Genomic DNA, 21,697 nt, shown 5'->3' on the forward strand with positions numbered 1-21,697 from the left:
GAAGTCTGCATCCATAAGCAAAGTCAAATCCAGACAAGCCATCCATAAAGTCAGCAACAATATGCACCAGTTCACAGGTTCAAAAGTCTCCAGCTGGTCGGGTTCTGATCATCAACTCAATGTGGCCTGCCTCACTCAGCCTCCACAGGGTGCCCATTGGTCACCTTTCCTTAGGCCATGGGCTCTCACCAACTCAAGCCTAGAATTCAAGCAGATACTTGGATACCACTAAGGGTCATAGCAGTTTTCTTTACAAGGGCCAGAAGTTGTAAATAACGCGTGTCAATCACCAGATCAGTGAATGAACAAAATGTGATATATACATACAATGCTATATTATTAAGTGATGAATGTAACTGCTTTTAAAGAGTTAAATTAGCAAAAATTGTACAACTGTACAACCAAACACCTCAAGGGATTTAGTTCTTTGGTTTAGAGGTTTGGGGTCATGAGACACCCCAGTGAAATGGATTCTAATGTGCTTAGGGCCTCTGTTCTGCCTCCTAATTCCAGGGGTCTTCAAAGCCTGAAAGTGGCCATCTAAGATGCAGCAATAAGTCTTTTTGACCTGGAAGAAGAAGAATATTCAGAAATAGGCTGAGGAAACGTGGCCAATTGCCTCCATGAACAACTGTCCTATTTGCCATGAGACCAAGCACTCGACAGACAATGCCTAACTACCATAGCTGAGCAGTTTGATCAAAGATTCTATAGAAAAATCTTAATCAAAAAGAGGAAAGTGGACAGCAGGATTTAGACGACAATATAGCTGGTGAGTGCTATTTTGTCATCCCCCCTCCCCACCCCTGCTCAAAGTAAAGGTGTTCCTTATCTATCCCTGTCTGCAAGTTTCTTGTAGCAGCCCAGGGACACTTGGTCTCATATATATTGGGGCGGGGCTGGGGGGGCAGAGCGGGAGGGTGGGGGAGAAAAACAAAAACAATGTTTACCCTGCTGCTGGGGGAAAAAAAAAGAAGAAAGTGTAGAATCGAATTTCAAGGTCCTATAGACTCCAGATTTTCTGGAGCCATGGAGACTCGATGAATCCTTAAAACTATTGCCCTGAGAAAACTTTTAAACTAAATAAAAAATGCCCCTGCAGTCTTCTTAAAACTTGACATTAGTTTTATTTAACTAATAAAATATGAACAATGTACCCTTTCAAACCTATATGAAATTATAATGCATTGTTCCATGACCTCTTCTGAATCCAGTTCACAATCCTGGCAGTTCCCTGTCAATGTGCTGCTGCAACCATTGCTGAATGAGCTTCCATAAAATTTTCTTACATGTGATGTCAATAATTCGGTTCTATAATTTGAGCATTCTGTCAGGTCCCCTTTCTTTGGTGAAAATGTGGATCTCTTCCAGTAAATTAGTCAAGTACCAGCCTTTCAAATTTCCTGGTGTAGACAGTGAGTGCTACCAGAGTTTCATCAGTTTATTGAAACATTTACATCGGTGTTACATCTGCAATATCTTAAGGTTATTTATCTCACTAGTTTTTAATAACCGTTGCAAAGGCTATGCAAAACCACAGGCAAAATTCATGTTTAAAGGGTTTGTTAAGGAAGTTGACAGGTTGTAATGCAAATGAGAAATGTTCAAGAAAGTTATTTATCAGTAAGTGTTACAAAGTTCTTTCAGGGCCACCTATAGATGCCCAAAGGACATAGTACTCAGCGGTAGACCTCAATCCAAAGGCATTTGGTTCAAGCTCTGTGGGTCAACAAACTCCGTTTCCCAAATTCAGTGCCCAGGAGCATCCCACTCCAGTAAGCCTCAGTCCAAAGCCACTGAGCTCCGCTTACATAGATCAGCAAGCCCCACCCCTCAATTAAGTGGCTGGGAGCACTCCACTCCACAAGCCAGCCTCCTGTAGAGAAGCACTCAGCTTTACTTGCTCCATGGGTTGGGCAGTCCATCGCTGTGTTCCTTGCTCTGGCTCTTGATTGTGCTTCTCCTCCTCGGATGTTATCGCTGTCCTCTGAATCCCGGAAGCCCACTGTGCAGGCATCTCAGGTTCAGGTAATGCTGTGCTCTACTCCTGGCCCTTGCTAGCAATGAGATTCTGCCTCCTGCTTCTCAGAAGGCTCATTTTATACTCAACAGGATGACACTCCAGGGAATCCCGGTCAAAATGACTTAAGGTTGAATCCTATCAGTACACCCCCCAACCTTTTATTAGACCCATACAGGGAAAGGTCTGTAGGTGGGAGTTAGAGACTGGCTAGAAGAACCACATTCACTGATTCACTGCTTCTGCACCATCATTTCCCAAAGCCTTGTTTTTAGCTAAGGAGCCCTGATCGTGTAGTGATTACCCAGCCTGCTACTAATCGCAAGGTTGGCAGTTTGAAACCAGCAGCCACTCCGTGGAAGGAAAATGAGACTTTCCATTCCCACAAAGAGTTACAGTCTCAGAAACTCACAGAGCTGGCTCTACCCTGTCCTATATACACGGTTGCTAAGATTTGGCATTGACTTCATGCCAGTGATTTTTTTAGTTGGTTTTCAACAAATGCTTTCAATGCAGCTTGAACTTCCACTTTCAGTACTTTTGGTTCTTGCTACTTTTTTTTAAATTAAATACTTTTATTGGGGGCTCTTACATCTCTTGTCACAATCCATACATTCATCCATGTGTCAAACACATTTTTACATATGCTGCCAGGATCATTTTCAAAGCATTTTCTTTCTACTTGAGCCCTTGCTATCAGCTCCCCATTTTCCCCCTCCCTCCCCTGCCCTCTCTCCCTCATGAACCCTTGATAAGTTATAGATTATTATTTTCATATCTTACATCATCCTCTGTCACCCTTCACCCACTTTTCTGTTGCTCATGCTCCTGGGAGAGGGTTATAGATTTATCCTTGTGATCGAGTTCTCCTTTCTCCCCCCACCTTCCCCTTATCCTCCTGATATCTCTATTCTCATCGTTAGTCCTGAGGGGTTTATCTATCCTGGATTCCATTGTGTTTCGGGATCTTATCTGTAGCAGTGTACTTGCTCTGGTTTAATCTGATTTGTAAGGTGGAATTAAGGTCATTATAGTGGAGTGGGGAGGGGGGACATTAAAGAACTAGAGAAAAGTTGTTTGTTTCATCAGTGGTATACTGCACCCTAACTGGCTTGTTTCTTCCTTGTAACCCTTCTCTAAGGGGATATCCAGTTGTATACAGATGAGCTTTGGGTCTCCTCCCAACACCGCCCACCCCCCTTTGTTCTGGGCCTTACATGCTTGATACCTGATCCCATCAACATTTCATGATCACACAGGCTGGTGCGCTTCTTCCATGTGGGCTTTGTTGCTTCTCAGCTAGATGGCCGCTTGTTTACCTTCAAGCCTTTAAAGCCCTAGACACTAAAACTTTTGATAGCTGGGTACCATCAGCTTTCTTCATCACCTTTGCTTAAGCACCCTTTTTGTCTTCAGCAATCGTGTCAGGAAGGTGAACCTCACAGAATGCCAGATTATTAGAACAAAGTGTTCTTGTGTTGATGGAGTACTTGAGTTGAGGCCCAATGTCTACTTGCTACCTTAATTCTTAATATATAGATATAAGTACATAGATATATTTCCCTATAAGTATATAAATATATTTACATATGTACATGCTTATATTTAGACCTCTATAAATGTCCTTTGCCTCCTGGCTCTTTCCTCTATTTCCTTTTAGTTTCCTCTTGCCCCACTATCATGTTTGGCCTTCATTTGGGTTTAGTAAATCTTCAATGCTACATTGCCCTTGATTAAGCCCCACTAGGCATACTACACCTTTCTCTCCATTGATTTTAGTTCACTTGTTGTCCCTTGTCCCTGGGTTGGTTGACACCCCCCCTTCTTTTCTCCCACCTCCCCTTCTCCCATGTCCCCCCAGAACTGTCAGTCCTGTTCTTTTTGTCTCTGAATTGTTTATCTTGCCTATCTTATCTAGATGGGCATGCTGAGACATTAATAAGCACAAAAACCAGGCAAAGCCAAACAAAACAACAAAGGAAGACAAAACCAACAAATAACAACGAAACAAAAACAAAATAACAACAACAAAAAAGAAAGCCAATGACAAAAAAGGAAAAAGCCTATAAATAGTTCCAGGTCTAATTTTTTTTTTTAACCTTTAGGAGTATTTTCCAATCGAGTCTGATGGAGTGCCACACTCTGTCCCCAAAGTCTTTTTTTGGTATTCCCCAAGGATTTCATCACTTTGCTCCTCTTGCTGTTCTATTGCAATGGGGTCAGATTGGGCAAAATTCCCACACCATGTCTCCAGTGTTTTGCCCTGTAGCACTGTGGTTCAGTGAGGGATGTTGTGTCTCATGGTGGGGGCACCTATGGTCCTTTCTGTGCATTGTCTGCTATGAGCAAGTCCCTATCGTCCTAGGGACTTGGTGGGCCAGGATATTTTCCCCTCACTCTTTTCGCTAAGATCAAGTGTAGAATCTTGCTACATTTTGAGAGCATTCAATGTTAAGAAGTCATTTTTGGTGCAGTGACTCTGTTTCTTTCCCCATCTTCTTTTGATGATTCCTACATCATTCAATATTTTATCCATAGAATTCTTCAATATTGCAACATATTAGAACAAGAGATATCATTGCTGATGTCAGATGGATCTTGCCTAAAAGCAGAGAATATCAGAAAGATGTTTACTGGTGTTTTATTGACTATGCAAAGGCATTTGACTTTGTGGATCATAGTACAATTACCTTGAGAAGAATAGGAAGTCCAGAAAAATTCATTGTGCTCATGTGGAACCTGCACTTGAATCAAGAGGCAGTTGTGCAAACAGAACAAGAGAATACTATATGGTTTGAAATAACAAAAGGCATATTTCCAGGTTGTACCCTCTCACCACACTTTTTCCATCTGTATGCTGAGAAAATAATGGATTATATAAAGAAGAATGTGACATCAGGATTGGAGGAAGGCTTACTAACAATCTGTGATATGCAAATAACACAGCCTTGCTTGCTGAAAGTGAGGAGGACTTGAAGCACTTGCTGATGAAAACCAAAGATTACAACATTTAGTGTGGATTACAACAGAATTTCAAGACCAAAATTCTCAAAACTAGGCCAATAGGTAAGTTCATGATAAATGGAGAAGAGATTGAAGTTGTCAAGAATTGTGTCTTCCTTAAATCATCAATCAATATTCATGGAAGCCGCAGTCATGAGATCAAATGACACACTGCATTGGTAATTCTGCTACACAAAACCTCTTTAAGTGTTGAAAATCAAGGATGTTACCTTGAGGACGAAGGTGTGTCTGACCCTAGCCCTGGTTTTTTCAATCACTTCATATGAATGTGAAAGTTGGACAATGAATAAGGAAGACTGACAAAAGTACCACGGAGGGTCAAAAGAATCAAATCTGTCTTGGAAGAAGTACAGCCAGAATGCTCTTTAGAGGCAAGGATGGGGTGGCCATACCTCGTGTACTTTGCACATGTAGTAAAGTAAAAGCAGATCCTGGAGAGGAGATGATGGACCATTAGGAAGGGACTGAACACGATGGACTGACAAGAGTGCCTGCAGCAATGGGCTCAAACATAAGAACAATTGCTGGAGAATGGCACCAGACCAGGCAGTGTGTTGTTGTACTGTACTAAAGCACTGTAAGTTGAAACCGATATGATGGAACCTGACAAAAACAACAAAATATGGAATCACGCTGGGAAGAGCAACTGTAAAGAGTAGTTGTGAACCTTAAAGCGCAGTGTGTTTAAGTTAATGAGGAAAGAACAACTCAGCAAATGAGGACAAGACGCTTACACAACTCAGAGATTGTAACCAATGTGACTGAATGCAGCGTTGCTTCGATTGGTGCTTGTTTTACTGTCTAGATTCTCAACAACTACAAAACAATGTTTTTTAAAGAGAGAAATTAAGTTCTTGTACATGCTGTGGCATGAACAAACCTTGAAAACATTATGGTGAATAAAGCAAGCCAGATACAAAAGGATTAATATTGTAAAATATCACTTTCATGAAATATCAATAGGCAAACGTATAGAACCCAAAGGCGATTAGTGATTACACAGGGCAAGAAGGAACCACTCTGCAGAGAGATTGCTTAGTGGGTTCTGAGTTTCCATTCTGACAGCGCCATAGGGTCAAGTCTGAGTCTTAGCAACTCCACACGACAGAAGAGAACTGACCTTGTGCCTTCCCGAGACTGATCATCTTTATGGGAGTAGAAAGCATGGAGTTCCCAGGGGTTCAGAACTACTGGCCTTGTGGCTAGCAGCCCATCTATCACCCACTTTGACACCAAGTTCCTAGAGTTTCCGTGTGAGTTACGAAAAAGTTTTGGAAGTAGATCATTGTGGTTGTGATGCAGCATTGTGAATACAATCAATGTCATTAAGTTGTACAATTAAAATGTTTAAAGTGGAGAATCATTTTATAGGTGTTTTACGACAAACATTTTTTAAGTGTTTGTATAATTTAGATAATAGTGATAAAATGAAGATTTATTTGTGTTTTGACCCAAAACTCTATTTCTTTAATACATTTATGAGTTGATGTAACTTCTGTTGGCAACCACTGTCCCGCATCTAACTACTAGCATAATCATTGTCACATGATGTTTCTCATTCAGCCAAATTATAATCGTTTCTGTCCAGTTTTAGAGTTGCTATAAGCAATCAACATTTGACAGATGAAGGAAAATTAACTAAGACTAAGAAGAGGTTCTTATATTTAGCTACAATCATGTTAGTGCCCATTTTCAATTAGAAAAAGATAAATTTGGTCAAGAGAATGTATTTGGCAGCTTTTGTAGAGATTTCTCAAGAGGACACCTACATAAGATGTTGCAATTCTTGCTACATGTAGTTTATCATTAAACGAAAGTGCTAGATGTTATTGCAAAAGCAGAGATAAAGTTTTATTTTTTTAAAAGAAAAGGGAAACCAGGATGCTTTTAAAATCTGTAGCAAAACTCATGGAAAATAATTCAAACGTATCTTTGAATGCACTAACCATTAGAAAATCACTATAAATGTTAGCAAATACATTTTACACATATATATTGAATTATGTTTAAAAATAAAAACTCTAGAGATATACTACTAACATTTTAACTGCTATTCTTTCAGAGTTCAGAGTTCTTGGTACTTTCTAAACTTCTTTAACTCATTTAGAATTTCTCTAGACTCTATGAGTCAAAATCAACTCTATGTCAGTGAGTTTTGCTTCCATAGGATTTATAGGTAACATAAAATTTATTTTCCAAATTTAATTTATGGTGAAGAAAGCTGATGGTGCCCAGCTGTTAAAAGATATAGCAACTGGGATCTTAAAGGCTTGAAGTTAAATAAGCAGCCATTAGCAGAGAAACAAAAAACCCACAGGGAAGAAGCACATCAGCCTGTGTGATCATAAGGTGCCAACAGGAGCAGGTATCAGGCATCAGAAGACCTAAAACAAAGAACTATATTGATGCAAATGATGGGAGTCAGAGAGGAGACCCAAAACCCATCTGTAGACAATTGGACATTCCCTCACAGAAGGGTCACAGGGAAAGAATCAGTCAGCCAGGGTGCAGCATAGCATCGACGGAACACACAACATTCCTCTAGTTCTTTAATGCATTCTTCCCCACCACTATCATGACCCCAGTTCCACCTTACAAATCTGGCGAGACCAGAGCAGGTATACGGAGAACAGATAAGAGCTGGAAACACAGGGAATCAGGACAGATAACCCCCCAAGAACAGTAATGGGAGTAGCGATACAATAAAGGTACAGGGAAGGTGGGGTGGGGGGAGGAAGGAGGAGAAACTGGTAACTGACTACAATGACCAACATACAACCTACCCTCCCAGGGGGACAAACATCAGAAATGTGGGTGAAGGGAGATAGCAGACAGTGTAAGATATGAAAATAATCATAATTTATAATTTATCAGGGGTCCATGAGGGTGGGAGGGTGGGGGAGAGAGGGGAAAAAGAGGAGTTGATACCAAGGGCTCAAGTAGAAAGAAAATGTTTTGAGAATGATGTTTTACACAATTGATGTATGGAATGTTAGAGCTCTGAGAGCCCCAAATAAAGTTATTTATTAATAAAAAAGTAATTTATAAATTAAACTACTAATTGAGCCAAATGGGAAAGGGAATGCTTACAAGGTTGATAATTACAGCGAGGATCTAAAGAGGTTCTGGATGGGAAAATTACTTCCTCATATTTTTTAATGTAGCAGTGCTTATAGTGGCTGCTAATCTCATTTACCATGTGGATTATTGACTTCATTGTAGGATCTCTGTTTTGATCATGTTTATCATTTTCCTACAATCTGGATTGGTCCCTTAAGTTAACCTCCCATGTGTTTTCAATTAGATAAAACTCTGGCAACAAATTGCTTACTACTACTTATTGATATTTTAATGGAATGTACCTATACAATTAATTCTTAACTGCTGAACTGATAACAGTATTCTAGATCACTAATCTGTGATGGTTTGAAACCCAGGGTTCTGGCTGGATTTTCATTTCAATAAATTTCTCAGACATCACAACACATTTAGCCAGCCAGTGGGAGAATGTGGCCACAATTCAAAAGTAATGCTCATCACCAGGTTTAGATGGTGCAATGAACCCTGCACATGAATGATCTTCCTCAAATTCAGAACGACCTTGTAAGAGAGGCACTAAGAGTTCTCGCCATTTTGCCTAAAAGGAATGAGGCTCAGGGAGCCAAAATAAATTTCCCAAGATCACACAGCCAGTTAGAGCTGAGCAGGGACTGTGTGCCTAACCCAGGCTTGACCCTGCTTCATGACAAAGGGGCTGGTGCAAGAACTAGCACCTGCCCCGCTTCTGGTTAATGATAACGCCTCTGCCTTTCTGGGAAGGACATTCTGCTGGGGTCCTGCTTCCTCACCTGGAAAAGGAAGGTGTTGGAACGTATGGTCTCTAACCCACTGTGAGCACTGAAATCATTTTATTCTAAGACATACTAGTTGTTTAGTATTAGAATAGCTTTAAACTCGGCACAAAGAGGCCAATATCAGAGTAAAGAACTAAGCACAAATACATCACAATCACCTTCTCACTTAAAATTGTTTATAACATTGAAATGATGGATTTGAGGAATGAGGCTGAATTAGCTTCTCATTCTTCTTTTCTACCTTTATTGCTTCAAACATCTGATTTGCAAGACTTTAGGATAATCCTATTTCGGTTTGGGTTAAACAGAGACAGACAGCTAGCTAGCAGAGAAAGACATTCCCCAAAACTCTACCTATAGCTTAGAAGGGAAATGGATGTTGGAAGGAGAAATATAATCATTTAAGGAGGAGAATATTCCCCCCTTACTAACACATTAAATACATGTTGGTGAAAAGACGCAGTGGGAAACAAACTATGCCTACTCTGGCTTTTTTGCAGTTGGACAAAGTTAATGATTGAAATCTCCGAGGCTTTCCACAGCATGATCCCGAGTGTATATTTGCCTTGTTTGAGATATCATTTTATCTCTTGTGGGCCAAGGATGACTGGCCTCTGGTCCTCTATAGAGATTAATAATTGATTAGTTAGCACTGGGAGTCCTGGTAAAAGGGAACTGGTTACTCTTGGCTGCCATCTTTCACGTGGTCGCCTCCAGGAGACAGAAGGCACATCAGGCCTCGCCCGGTGGGAACATGAAAGGGGTCCTGGGTCTGCTGCTTATGGTATCGTTTGTCCACGCTCTTGAGAGAGGTAAGCCTTCCAGTGCTGTGCCCACTTACGGGAACTCTCCCAAACTAATGCTCTGCTACCACTAGAAACGCGAACTCGATGATAGGAAGGAAGAATTGGTGAAGATGTTGGAGGGAAGGAGGAGTGCCTTACCAAGGTCAGTTGAGAGAACTAAAAAAATAACAACCTTAAAAGATAAAGTCTAAGAGTCTCATGAAAGAGAGAAAAAATATATATAAAGTTAAAGAGCACATAAATATAAAAATATAAAATATAAGAATCTCATGAAAGAAAGGAAAAAATATATATATATAAAGTTGGTCAATCACCCTCTCATTGGAAAATCATTTTAAAGGATCTGGAGAGAATGGTTTGATACAATTTTTTGTTAAATGATGAGGCAAATGGAAATGATGCTCCGTCCCCATCTCCAGATTTCTAGTGCTTCCAGCTCTGAGCACCATGCCCGGTGCCAGCGGCACCTGGAGCAAGCTTAAGGATTTCTCTTTCACATTCTTCAAAGATTCTTCCAGATGCTGTGTTTGAAAATGCATTATAATTCCTAAAATATCTACAAGTACATGGGAATTTTCTATAGCTATGATGCACATTCATTTTTTGATAAAAACTATTCTTTGAATGATGTCTTCTCCTTTCATCAATGTTTGAAAACATTTTCAAAATGATACAAACTAAAATTATGCATACAACTTTATAAGTTTTGAAGCTTAAAAATACTTTGCAAATGTGTTTTGATGTACTGTTCTGGTTAATCATTTGATGTTTATTAAGGAGTTTGTATTCATCATGCCATGTGAAATTAAAATTTCATTTAGTGCTATCAGAAAACAACCTCATCCAAGGTATGCCTTCATATTCATATTAGCAGTATGTTTAACAAGTACAGTAAATATCACAGGAGTCACTCGTCCATTATTAACTATGATATGAGTTATCTTACTCCTAACTTTTCCTTATTCTTTTTAGGTGTTTTTTTTCATTGGTTTTATTTTTGTCATTGAAATTATTTAAGTGTTGTTTTATTATCCAAACTAAGCAAATAGTCCTTAAATAACAATATAAAACACTCCTGAGCTATAGTGTGCTAGGAACAAGCCAAATGACTTGTATTGCACCACTTGGAGGACATCTGAGTGGGCCAAGTCCTGAAAACACCGGAAGTTACCTCCTGGGCTCAGGATTCCTGTGGGGGCCGATCTGATCCTCAAAGTCTCTACTGCCGCAGGTTGAGATCAGGATCTTTAAACACAGAAGTTACAGGAATGGCTGTGTCTTGAAATGATAGGTGTTGTGAAATTATATCGGACATAACTTGGGTTTTGTTTGGTGTTGTAACCTGGAACACGAATTGCTGTTTTAGACTGCCAACTCAGAAAGTGTGCATTGGCATTAACTCAGAAAATTACAACATTCTTTGGAGAGTAATGAAGTATTCCGAAAACTCCATTTTGACATTCTTAGTCCTCATCTTGACATTCTTCATCTCTCGGACCCTGATGCAATGGCCGCTGAAACCTTCAAGTCAGTTCCCCAGAAGGTGTGAACTTCCTCAGTTAACTCAAGTGTCACAGCTCGGACTATACCACTGACACATATAAACATATCTGTTAGCAATAAATGGCCAATCTTGGGGGACAGTAGTTCTGATCTACTGGCTATTCAGTCTACAATACCCAGGCATCCACCCTAAAGAGCAAGGAAACTCCCAGTCAGTGTCGTGTCCGGAATGTTTGTGTCCTCTCTCCAAGTGGTGACACACGGTAGAATGCTCATCCTTTGCCAGAGGACAACCAGCAGGATGGTAAGGAATGGGTTTGGGGTTTTTTTCGGTTTTTTTTGGTTTGGGTTTTGTTTTTGTTTATCGCATGCTACAATTCCAGAGTAAGTGCAGTGTAGATTAAGTATAGAGAGCTGAATGAAGGTCAAACACGGTAGTGAGACAGGAGGAAATTAAAAGGAAATTGAGGAAAGAACTAGGAGGCAAAAGACATTTATAGAGGTATAAATATAGGTATGTACACATGTAAATATATTAATACATAATAATAGGGATATAGGTCTATGTACATATATTTACAAGTTAAGTATTAAGGTAGCGGAGGGACATTGGGCCTCTACTTAAGCTCTCCCTCAGCGCAAGAACACTTTGTTCTAATAACCTGCCATTCTGTGATGCTCAGCTTCCCAACGTGATCACTGAAGACACAATGGGTACATAAGCAAATGTGGTGAAGAAAGCTGATGGTGCCTGGCTATTAAAGATATCTTGTCTGGAGTCTTCAAGGCTTCAAGTTAAACAAGCAGCCATTTAGCAGGGAAGCAACAAAACCCACATGGAAGAAGCACACCAACTCCTGTGATCACATGGTGTCGACAGGATCAGGTATCAGGCATCAGAAGACCCAAAACAAACAATCATTTTGATGCAAATGAGGGGGATTGGAATGCAGACCCAAAGCCCATCTGTAAACAGTTGGGCATTACCCCACAGAAGGGTCACAAGGAGTGGACAAGCCAGTCAGGGTGCAGTATAGCACTGAGGAAACACACATTCCTCTAGTCATTCAATGCTCCGCACCATCTACCCCAGCTGTTATGACCCCAGTTCTACCTTACAAATCTGGCTGGACCAGAGCATGCACACTGGTACAGATAAGAACTCTTGACACACGGAACCCAGGTCAGATAAACCCCTTGGAACAGTAGTGGGAATAGCAATACTATGAGGGTAGGGGGACTGTGTGTGGAGAAGGGGGAGACGGGCAACCAATCTCAATGGTCAACGTACAACCCTCCCCCTAGGAGGACGAACAACAGAAATCTGTGTGAAGGGAGACAGAGAGCAGATGGTATAAACTATGAAAATAAAAATAATTTCTAAATTATCAAAAGTCCACAATGGTGGGAGGGCTAGGGAGTGGTAAAAAGAGGAGCTGATACCAAGGGCTCAAGTAGAAAGAAAGTGTTTGGGAAATGATGATGGCAACATATGTACAAATGTGCTTGATACAATTGATGGATGGATACAATTGTTATAAGAGCTGTAAGAGCCCCCAATAAAATGATTTGTTGAAAGAAAAAAAAAAGTAATATTACAGCTTAAAAAAATCAAGATAGCTAATCACCCACTGTGTTTATCTACAAGAGCTTTTCTACCAAAGAATGTATTCAAGATACATCCTTCAAACGTTCCCATGGCCAAAAACTTAAGAAAGAAGCCATACATTATCCATTCTGGCTGACTTCGCAATCAATCCTTTTATTATCTGAAAGGCTCTGAGAAATCTACATGAAAGAAACTTTATTGAAGCCCGAATTTGCCAAGCACATCGATTCTTTTCTACAATGCCTATATCACTGATGGAACCTTTCTTGTGGAAACTTGCAATATAAAAAGATAATCCTCTGCTCAACATCAACACCAGCTCCCACCCTGTCAGTATTCTATCAAATGGCACCAGAATGCAGGAGGCAGGCCCATAGGGGGCTCTCGTGAAAGGTAAAACCAATAAACAGTTCATTTTTCATTCAGAATGACCCATGCGTGGTCAGGTAGAACTGGGTCCCACAGTGTTGTCATGACTACAACATATTGGAAGCGGATCACCAAGCCTTTCTTTCTAGGTACCTTTGGATAGGTTCAAAGCACCACCTTTGGTGGAAATCTCTCTTGCAAGATGAATAGGTAGAATTCTCATTAGCAGTAAGGATGGTGAGCTTTCTATTTCACATACTTTGGTCATGTTGTCAGCAGGGACAAGTCCATGGGGAAGAGCATCATGCGTAGCAACGAAGAGGGTCCGTGAAGAAAGGTAAAGGTTTGCATCGGAATGTATTGACACAGAGATTTCAACAACAGATTCAAACATAAAATGGAACGTGAGGGTGGCACAGGATCAGGTAGTGTTTGGTTCTGTGGTACATAGGGGTCAGTATGAGTCAGAACCAATTCAACAATACTTAACAACAACCATATCACTGTGAACTTGATATTGTCATCATCCATTACAGACGAGGAAATAGAAGGTCATGGAGTTTACTTACATGGTGTGTGGCAAAATCAAAATCTTAAACCAAATAATTGGGTTGTAAACACGAACATTTCAACCACTGCTTTTTTCATAAAATAAAAATCTGAAGCATGATCATACACTAACCCAAGGGCAAATATAAGAGAAGAAAAATTCCCAGTGGTTATCAGCATTCATGTAAAATGAGGTGAAAGCCATGCTACTGATCATAGGCATCCATACCTGATCCAAATTCCAGGTTGTCATAATTCCATGAAACTTCCTTATTACTTTCCTTGATACCATCTCATCTTGATAATTTAGAGTCCTTTAGAGTCCTTGATATTATCTTCTTCTTCTTTTTATGTTTTTATCTCTACACTCAGTTAGAAAACCAAACAGAAGAATATGCTTAGCATATTTTAAATGGAAAGAACTGAATTCAAGTCTTGACTTGCAATATTGAAAGATTCTATGGCAAAATTTTGAATGATGCAGGAAATATCAAAAGAATACACAGAGTCACTGGACCAAAAAGAACTAGTCTACATTCCACCATTTCAGGAGGTAACATATAACCAGAAACCAGTGGTGCTGCATGAAGAAGTTCAAACTGCACTGAAAATATTAGCCCAAAACAAGGCTCCAGTAATTGATGGAATATCAACTGAACTGTTCCAACAAACTGATGAAGCACTGGATGCACCTCCTTATTTATACCAGGAAATTTGGAAGACAGCTACTTGGCCACATAACTAGAAGAGATCCATATTTATCCTAGTTCTATAGAACGCTTAAATTATAGAACAATGTAATTAATATCGCATGCAAGTAAAATTTTACCAAAGACCATTCAACAATGGTTGTAGCAATACATTGACAGGGAGCTGCCAGAGATTCAGGCTGGATTCAGAAGAGGACGTGGAACAAAGGATAATCATGGCTGCTGTCACTTGGATCCTGGTTCAAAGCAGAGACTACCAAAAAGATGTTTACTTGCGTTGTATTGGCTATCCCAAAAGAATCATAACAGACTGTGGATAGCCTTGAGAAGAATTCCAGAATACTTCATTATGTTAATGCAAAACTGTACATGGATCAAGAGGCAATTGTGCACACAGAGCAAGGGAATACTTTCAGGGTTTAAAATCAGGAAGAGTGTGTATCAGGGTTGTATACTATTACCAAATTTATTCAATCTGTAATAATCTGCCCATAATCAGACAAGATATATTATATGCAACAGAATGGGGCATTAGGATTGGAAGTAGGCTTATTAACAATTGGTGGTATATGGATTTGTTTACTGAAAGAGAGGAGGACTTGAAGGGCTTACTGATGAAGATCAAGTATGGATTCCAACTCAATGTAAAGACCAAATTCCTTACAACTGGATGAATAGGTAACATCATGGTAAATGGATAAAAGATTGAAACTGTCAAGGATGCTGTCTTCCTGGGATCCACAATCAATGCTCATGGAAACAACAGTCAAGATACCAAATGATGCATAGAATTGGGGTAAATCTGCTGCAGAAGACGTCTTTAAGTGTTGGAAAGCAAGTAAGTTACTTTGAAAACTAAAGTGTGTCTGACCCAAGCCATAGCATTTGCAGTTGCCTCATAAGCACGTGAACATTGAACATCGAATAAGGAAAACCAAAGAAGAATAGATGCTTTGAATTGTGGTGATGGTAGAGAAAATTGAAGGTATCATGGACTGTCGTAGGGTTTTCTACTCCCATACACAGTTATAGTGTTGAAAACTCACAGGGGAAGTTCCACTCTGCCCTACATAGTTATGAGTCAGTATTGACTCGATAACAGTGAGTTTTTGTTTGTTTGTTTTATGGACTAGGAAAAGAACAAACAGATCTGTCTTGAAAGAAGAACAGTTAGAATGCTCCTTAGAGGAAGCATTAGGGATGGCTTAGGACACATTATTAGGAGAGACCAGTCCCTGGAGAAGGGCATCCTATTTGGTAGAGGGGCAGTGAAAAAGAAGAGGGCCCTGGACAAGATGGATTGACACAGTGGCTGCAACAATGGATTCAGATAGAAGAGCAAGTCTGAAGATGGTGTAGGAACAAGCAGTGTTTTTTTTTTTCGGTTCCATATTGGCTGTTGAGTTTAAATCATTATATTTATATATGATGATGGGGAAATAGATCTATGTGCATATATTTATAGGTTTAGTATTAAGGTTGCAGATGGACATTGGGCCTCGATTCAAGTACTCCCTCAATGCAAGAATACTTTGTTCTAGTAAGCTGGCATTCCATGATGCTCACCTTCCCCACATGATCACTGAAGACAAAGCAGGTGCATAGACAAATCTGAAGAAAGCTGATGGTGCCCGGCTATCAAAATATATAGCATCTGGGGTCTTAAAGGCTTGAAGATAAACAAACAGCCATCTAGCTCAGAAAGAGCAAAACCCATATGGAAGAAGCACATCAGCCTGTGTGATGATTAGTTGTTGATAGGATCAGGTATCAGGCATCAAAGAACAAAAGAATCATATCAATGTGAATGAGGGGGAGTATGGAGTGGGGACCCAAAGCCCATCTGTAGGCACCTGGACATCCACTTACAGAAGGGTCATGGGGAGGAGACAAGCCTGTCAGGGTGCAATGCAGCAATAATGAAACATACAACTTTCCTCTAGTTCTTAAATGTTTCCCTACCATCACCACCACCACTATCATGATCCCAATTCTACCTTACAAATCCAGCTATACCAGAGGATGTATACTGGTATAGACAGGAACTGGAAACACGGGGAATCCAGGACAGATAAACCCCTCAGGACCAGTGGTGAGAGTGGCGATACTGGGTGGGTGGAGAGAAGGTGGGATAGAAAGGCAAAACTGATCACAAGGATCTACATATAACCCCCTACCTGGGAGACACACAACAGAAAAATGGGTGAAGGGAGATGTCGGACAGTGTAAGACATGACAAAGTAATAATAATCAGCACTGGTTATATACTGCTGATCCATGGTTGCTATGTCGGAGGCCAAGGTGGCAGCCACTGGATCAATCCGTCTCCTCGAGGGACTTCCCCTCTTTTGCTGCCCTTCTACTTGACCAAGTGTGACGTCCTTTCCCGGGGGCCAATCTCTCCTGATAGCATGTCCAAAGTAAATGTTGAATTATCTGGGGCTTATAAAAACCTAGCACAGATCTGGATTTTATATTTATTAAAATTACTAACTCGTATCTGTTGCCCTTTAATTAACAGTAGACCAGTTAATCTAGAGAAATAGAGTGGCAGGCTGGTGGGGGAGGGGGAGGCACAAAAACTGGCTGCCATCAAGTTGACCCCCCACTCATGGTGACCCTGCAGAAGGTTTCTGAGGCTTCGTACATCTTGATGGGAGCAGGCAGCCTCATCTTTCTCTCAAGGAGCAGCTGGTGGGTTTGAACCTCTAAACTTGCAATTAGCGGTCCCACAATACTACCAGGACCTAGATAATGACAGACAGACACATAGGCGAAATGCCCTTGCCAATAGAGCACATGATTTAATTTAAGTTAATATTGCTACAACTTGAACAGCCTTTGAGATAAATGAATTTGTAGGAAGTGAACATCACCCCGTCCAGTATTTTCTGAATTGTTCATTAAGAAATACAAATAAGAAACAGTTAACTACTGAAGAGGCATCACTACTACTTATGGTTTACGTCATGTCATCAAAGAGGAACAATAAGGAAACGACGTTGCTGTTCTTTATTAAATGATATTTTGCTTAGATTCCATAGTAAATGCTTATTGAATTGGCTATTTGAATAATCACATTGTGCCCAGAATCATACCGGGTGCCTAAGACCTAAAGCTGCTAAATAAGATCTTGGCCCTGAAAGAGCTTAAATACAAAATAAAGACAGCTTTATGTGAAGTGGAACTAATCAGCACTGGTCTCCATTCTAACACTGCCCTTTTAGCAAGTGAGCATTGCTTTACAGCCTGCTGTATCCTGAGAACAAAGCATGTTATTGAGACTTGTAGACAACTTGCCTTTCTGTGTTGCTCTGCAGAACCTTGCACCATTGTTAAAGTGATATAAGAGAAAAAATTAACTCTTCCCCAGTTAATTTAGTAGTCAACAATAAAGGCATTATGAGATCATTAAGACAAACAGAACAGTACTAAATTCCAAATACAGCAATTCTGTAGGTCTCAGAAAAAATTTGCTCAAAACCTTAATATGCCATTTTACTATTTGAACATTAAAACAAACTGTTCCTTATAAACAAATTAGTAGATGAGATGAAGTTCCTAGAACGGCACGAAAGCACATAGTGGGCATTGGCCGTGAAGTGTGTGAACGGCCCTATGAGCATTGGTCAGGATGAGACGCGGAGTTCTATAACCAAGGTCTGGGCTGCTTCCCTGGGCTTGCACGGGTGTCCCCCCCAGAAGCGGGCCACCAAGCTTATCTTCCGAGAAGCCATGTGATAGGAACAGCTTTCTATTCTAGTGGTTACTAGTCATGCACTTAACTATTTGCATCACTCGGGGACTTATCAAATATTTAGAAATTCCAGATTATTGGCACTCAACCTTTACATATTATGATATGGGAGTCCCTGCGTGAGGTCAGTATTTAAAATGCTTGACTGCTAACAGAAAGATTGGCAATTCAAGTCTGATCAAAGGAACATCAGAAGCAATGTCTAGTGATTTCCTTAAATCAGTCATTGAAAACTCTACGGAGGACCATTCTACTCTTACATAAGGGGGTAAGCAGGAGTCAGGGTGGACTCAACAACATCTTCGTTTTGCTATTTATCCTCATCGTGCACAGAGGAGTCTGGGTGGTGCGGTGGGCCAGGCATGGGGCTGCTAAATGAAAGGTCATAGTTCAGACCCAACAATGGCTCTACAGGAAAAAGGAAAGCGCACCGGTTCTGGTCAAGAGTTACAGTCTCAGCAATCTTACAGAGGGTCCTCATGAGCTGTCATCAACTCCTTGGCAGCGGGCTTATGTCTGTGTGTTTGTTTGCATGTGGGTTATATTGCTTTAGAATTTAAGTATTGGAATTAATTTTAAGTCTCCGAATCAGACATTGCCTTCGCCCTTCTCAAAGGCAGGCGAAGGACATTCTCTAACTCCACTTGTGTGTCGATAACTTATAGTTAGCAGTGTTCAGCCTTGGAGGTAGAAAGGAGTTGTGATGAGAAGCTTGGATGTCACCTTTGGGACGTTTGTGAATGAGGCATTTATATAAATTATTATAGACCTGAGCACAAGGATGGTAGTCTGCATGAATCTATGAAGCTGCCCTCTACTGGAGCCATAGTTTCTGGATAACTGGCCCTTTGAACCTACTTGGATTGGTATTCAAATGGTCACGATGTGAAACAGAGCTCTAGTTGTTCTACTGATGCCCTCCTCGGGATCAGTTCCCCGAGGCATGGCCTCTAGGTCTCCAGGTTTAGGGCAAAAAAGAATTTCTTTTCAAGGAATCAAATTGCACACATGCTTTCAAATTTTGTAACAGTGTGAAAAGCTAGATCAATGCTATGATGAAGAAAAATATCGTTAAACACTACACTTTAAAATGAAATAAAAGAAAGTGTTTGAGTTTTCTTCAGAAGCTAAAGTCATTGTGAGGACTGGCTTCTGAAGTCTGATCTTCCTGAAAGGGAGCCTGGAGGAGGAAGAGGGAAAGGGCATCCAGAAGGGCTCTGTCCCAGGAGCCTCTGCTTCTGGGATGAACATCGCCGCCATTCGGGAGAAAGGGACACAGCCCTGGACCATGGTGAGCAAGGTGAAAACAGCAAAAAGCAAGCTAACTCTCCTACGTGTGTCACACAAGAGTATCACCCGAAGAGATCGTTGATGAAGAAGAGTTATATAAGACAGTGAGGGCAAAGACATGAAAGCTATGGCATCAAGAGTTTGGGGGTTATTCGCAAAGGTCAGCTGTTAGATGTGGACTATTTATGTTTGTTTGTTTGTTGATGTCTATCTCTATAAGATAGACAGGGTAAGCAATCTCAAGGAGACAGCAATGGGGACCAATGGTTTGGGGAAGGGGGGCATTGAAGAAAAGGAAATGTGGGGAGCCAAAAACTTCAGAGACAGGGGAACAGCAAGGTGTCTAAAATTGATGGCAAAGAGGGTATAGTGTGCCTGGTGATGTTTGATCAATCGTGATGCATCTGAGAGGAATGAACTGAGAAGCAAATGATAGTGGGGGATGAGGAAAGAAAAAAATGAAGAGAGGAAAGAACATGAAAGTAAAAATTATATATATGTATAAATTTAGATATGTATATATGTAAATATATAAAGATATAAAATAGGTGTATTTATATATGTATGTATGTATGTATGTATGTATGTGTGTATGTATGTATGTATGTATATAAATACAACAAGGAAGCAGATGGACTCTGGGCCTCTACTTAAATCTTAGCTCAGTACAAGAACAGTTTGTTCGAATAATGTGGCACTTTACGATACCTTCCTGATACAATCGCTGAGGACAAAATGGGTACATAAGCAAATGTGGTCAAGAAAGCTGATGGTGCCTGGTTATTTAAAGATATAGCATCTGAGGTCTCAAAGGCTTAGAGTTAAACAAGCAGCCATCTAGCAGGGAAACAACAAAGCTCACATGGAAAAAGCACACCAGCCTGTGTGATCACGAGGTGTTGAAGGGAACAGGTATCTGAAGTCAAAAACAAGAAATCAAATTGATGTGAAAGAGTATGGACAAAGTGGAGACCCAAAACCCACCTGTAAGATAATTGGACAGTCCCTTGTAGAAGGGCAACATGGAAGGGACTATATAACCAGGTGCACATAACACTGATGAAACACATAACTATTCTTTAGTTCTTTAAAATTCTCTCCTCTCACTATTATGGCCTTTGCTTTACCTCACTAATCTTGCTAGACTTGCAACAAATGCACATTGATACAATTAAGATATTTCAAGGCACAAAATACAAAATCGATAAACCTCAGAAACAGTCATTGGAGAAATGACTCCCTGAGGGTTTGGGAAGAGGAGGGGGAAGTGCGGAAAGAGGGAACTGATAGCCATGATGACTGCACAACCCCATTCGAGGGGAACGAACAGTCAAATTTTCGGTGAATGGGGTGGGGTATATTGGATGGTGTCAGTTGTGGCAAAAAAATAATAATTATTATAATAATATACAATATATTAAGGGTTTAAGGAGGTTGTAGGGTGGGGGTGGGAGGGGATAAAGGGTAGCTGATATCGAGGAGTAAGAAGAAAGAAAATGTTTTGAAAATTATGGCAGCAATTGTACAACTATGTTTGATCTGATAGAACTATGGATTGTAATAACATCTGTAAGAGCGCCTAAGAAGATGTCAAAAAAAAAAAAGAATTTTGACTTGAAGCCTGTCAAGGGAAGTGTGCATGATTTTGAGAGTCAATGGGGAGATCATGAAAGAAATGACAAAGGAGTAACCAAGATCCACAACAAAAAACCTGCTGCTGTGAGAGGGCACCGTGTACTGGAAGAGAGGCAGGAAACATGTGCATGACGTGTTTTGAAAATGAGATTGGACTCCGCTGTCTGGCACATCTGGCTGAATTGCCAAGATTTCAAACCAGAGAGAAAGTATGGCACAGTAATCAAAGAGCTAAACCAAGCAACCCTAGGTGTTTCCAGTTTCACCGTTTCAAAATTCCTCTAGCATAAACAGCGACATTGTAAGAAATGGGAAATGCTCATGCCGAAAAAGAGAAAGTGCTCATAATTCCATTACCATTCTTTCATTGACAGTGCTTCCATAGATCTATCAATAGCTCTTTTATCATTATTTCCAAGAATCAAGGCAGCTTCCTAAACTAGATCTGCAATTTTAACTTTGCAAGTGCAGCCACTATTCTGAAATCACCAATGTCTAGTCTGATTAATTAAATAAACAGAGTAATGCATATGACCAAGGTCAAGACAACCGCGAGGAACTACTGAAGCCA

At 40.4% G+C, this 21,697-nt stretch overlaps 1 protein-coding gene and 1 pseudogene across 1 annotated transcript in view; both read left to right on the top strand.

Moving 5' to 3' along the window:
- Positions 1 to 744: 744 nt before the first annotated feature.
- Positions 745 to 887, top strand: LOC115873381 (annotated as a pseudogene).
- An 8,661-nt stretch (positions 888 to 9,548) lies between these two features.
- The window catches only part of GC (GC vitamin D binding protein), a 51,489-nt gene continuing 39,340 nt past the window's right edge, over positions 9,549 to 21,697 (top strand). The window contains exon 1 of the mRNA XM_045284183.1: positions 9,549 to 9,710. Coding sequence (XP_045140118.1) covers positions 9,653 to 9,710 — 58 coding nt within the window. The 5' untranslated portion in view covers positions 9,549 to 9,652. The remainder of the gene's footprint in view (positions 9,711 to 21,697) is intronic.

Source organism: Echinops telfairi, unplaced genomic scaffold (genome assembly GCF_000313985.2).
Source record: "Echinops telfairi isolate 266 unplaced genomic scaffold, ASM31398v2 ScPeMD7_7468;HRSCAF=8506_0, whole genome shotgun sequence".
Lineage (NCBI taxonomy): Eukaryota > Metazoa > Chordata > Mammalia > Afrosoricida > Tenrecidae > Echinops > Echinops telfairi.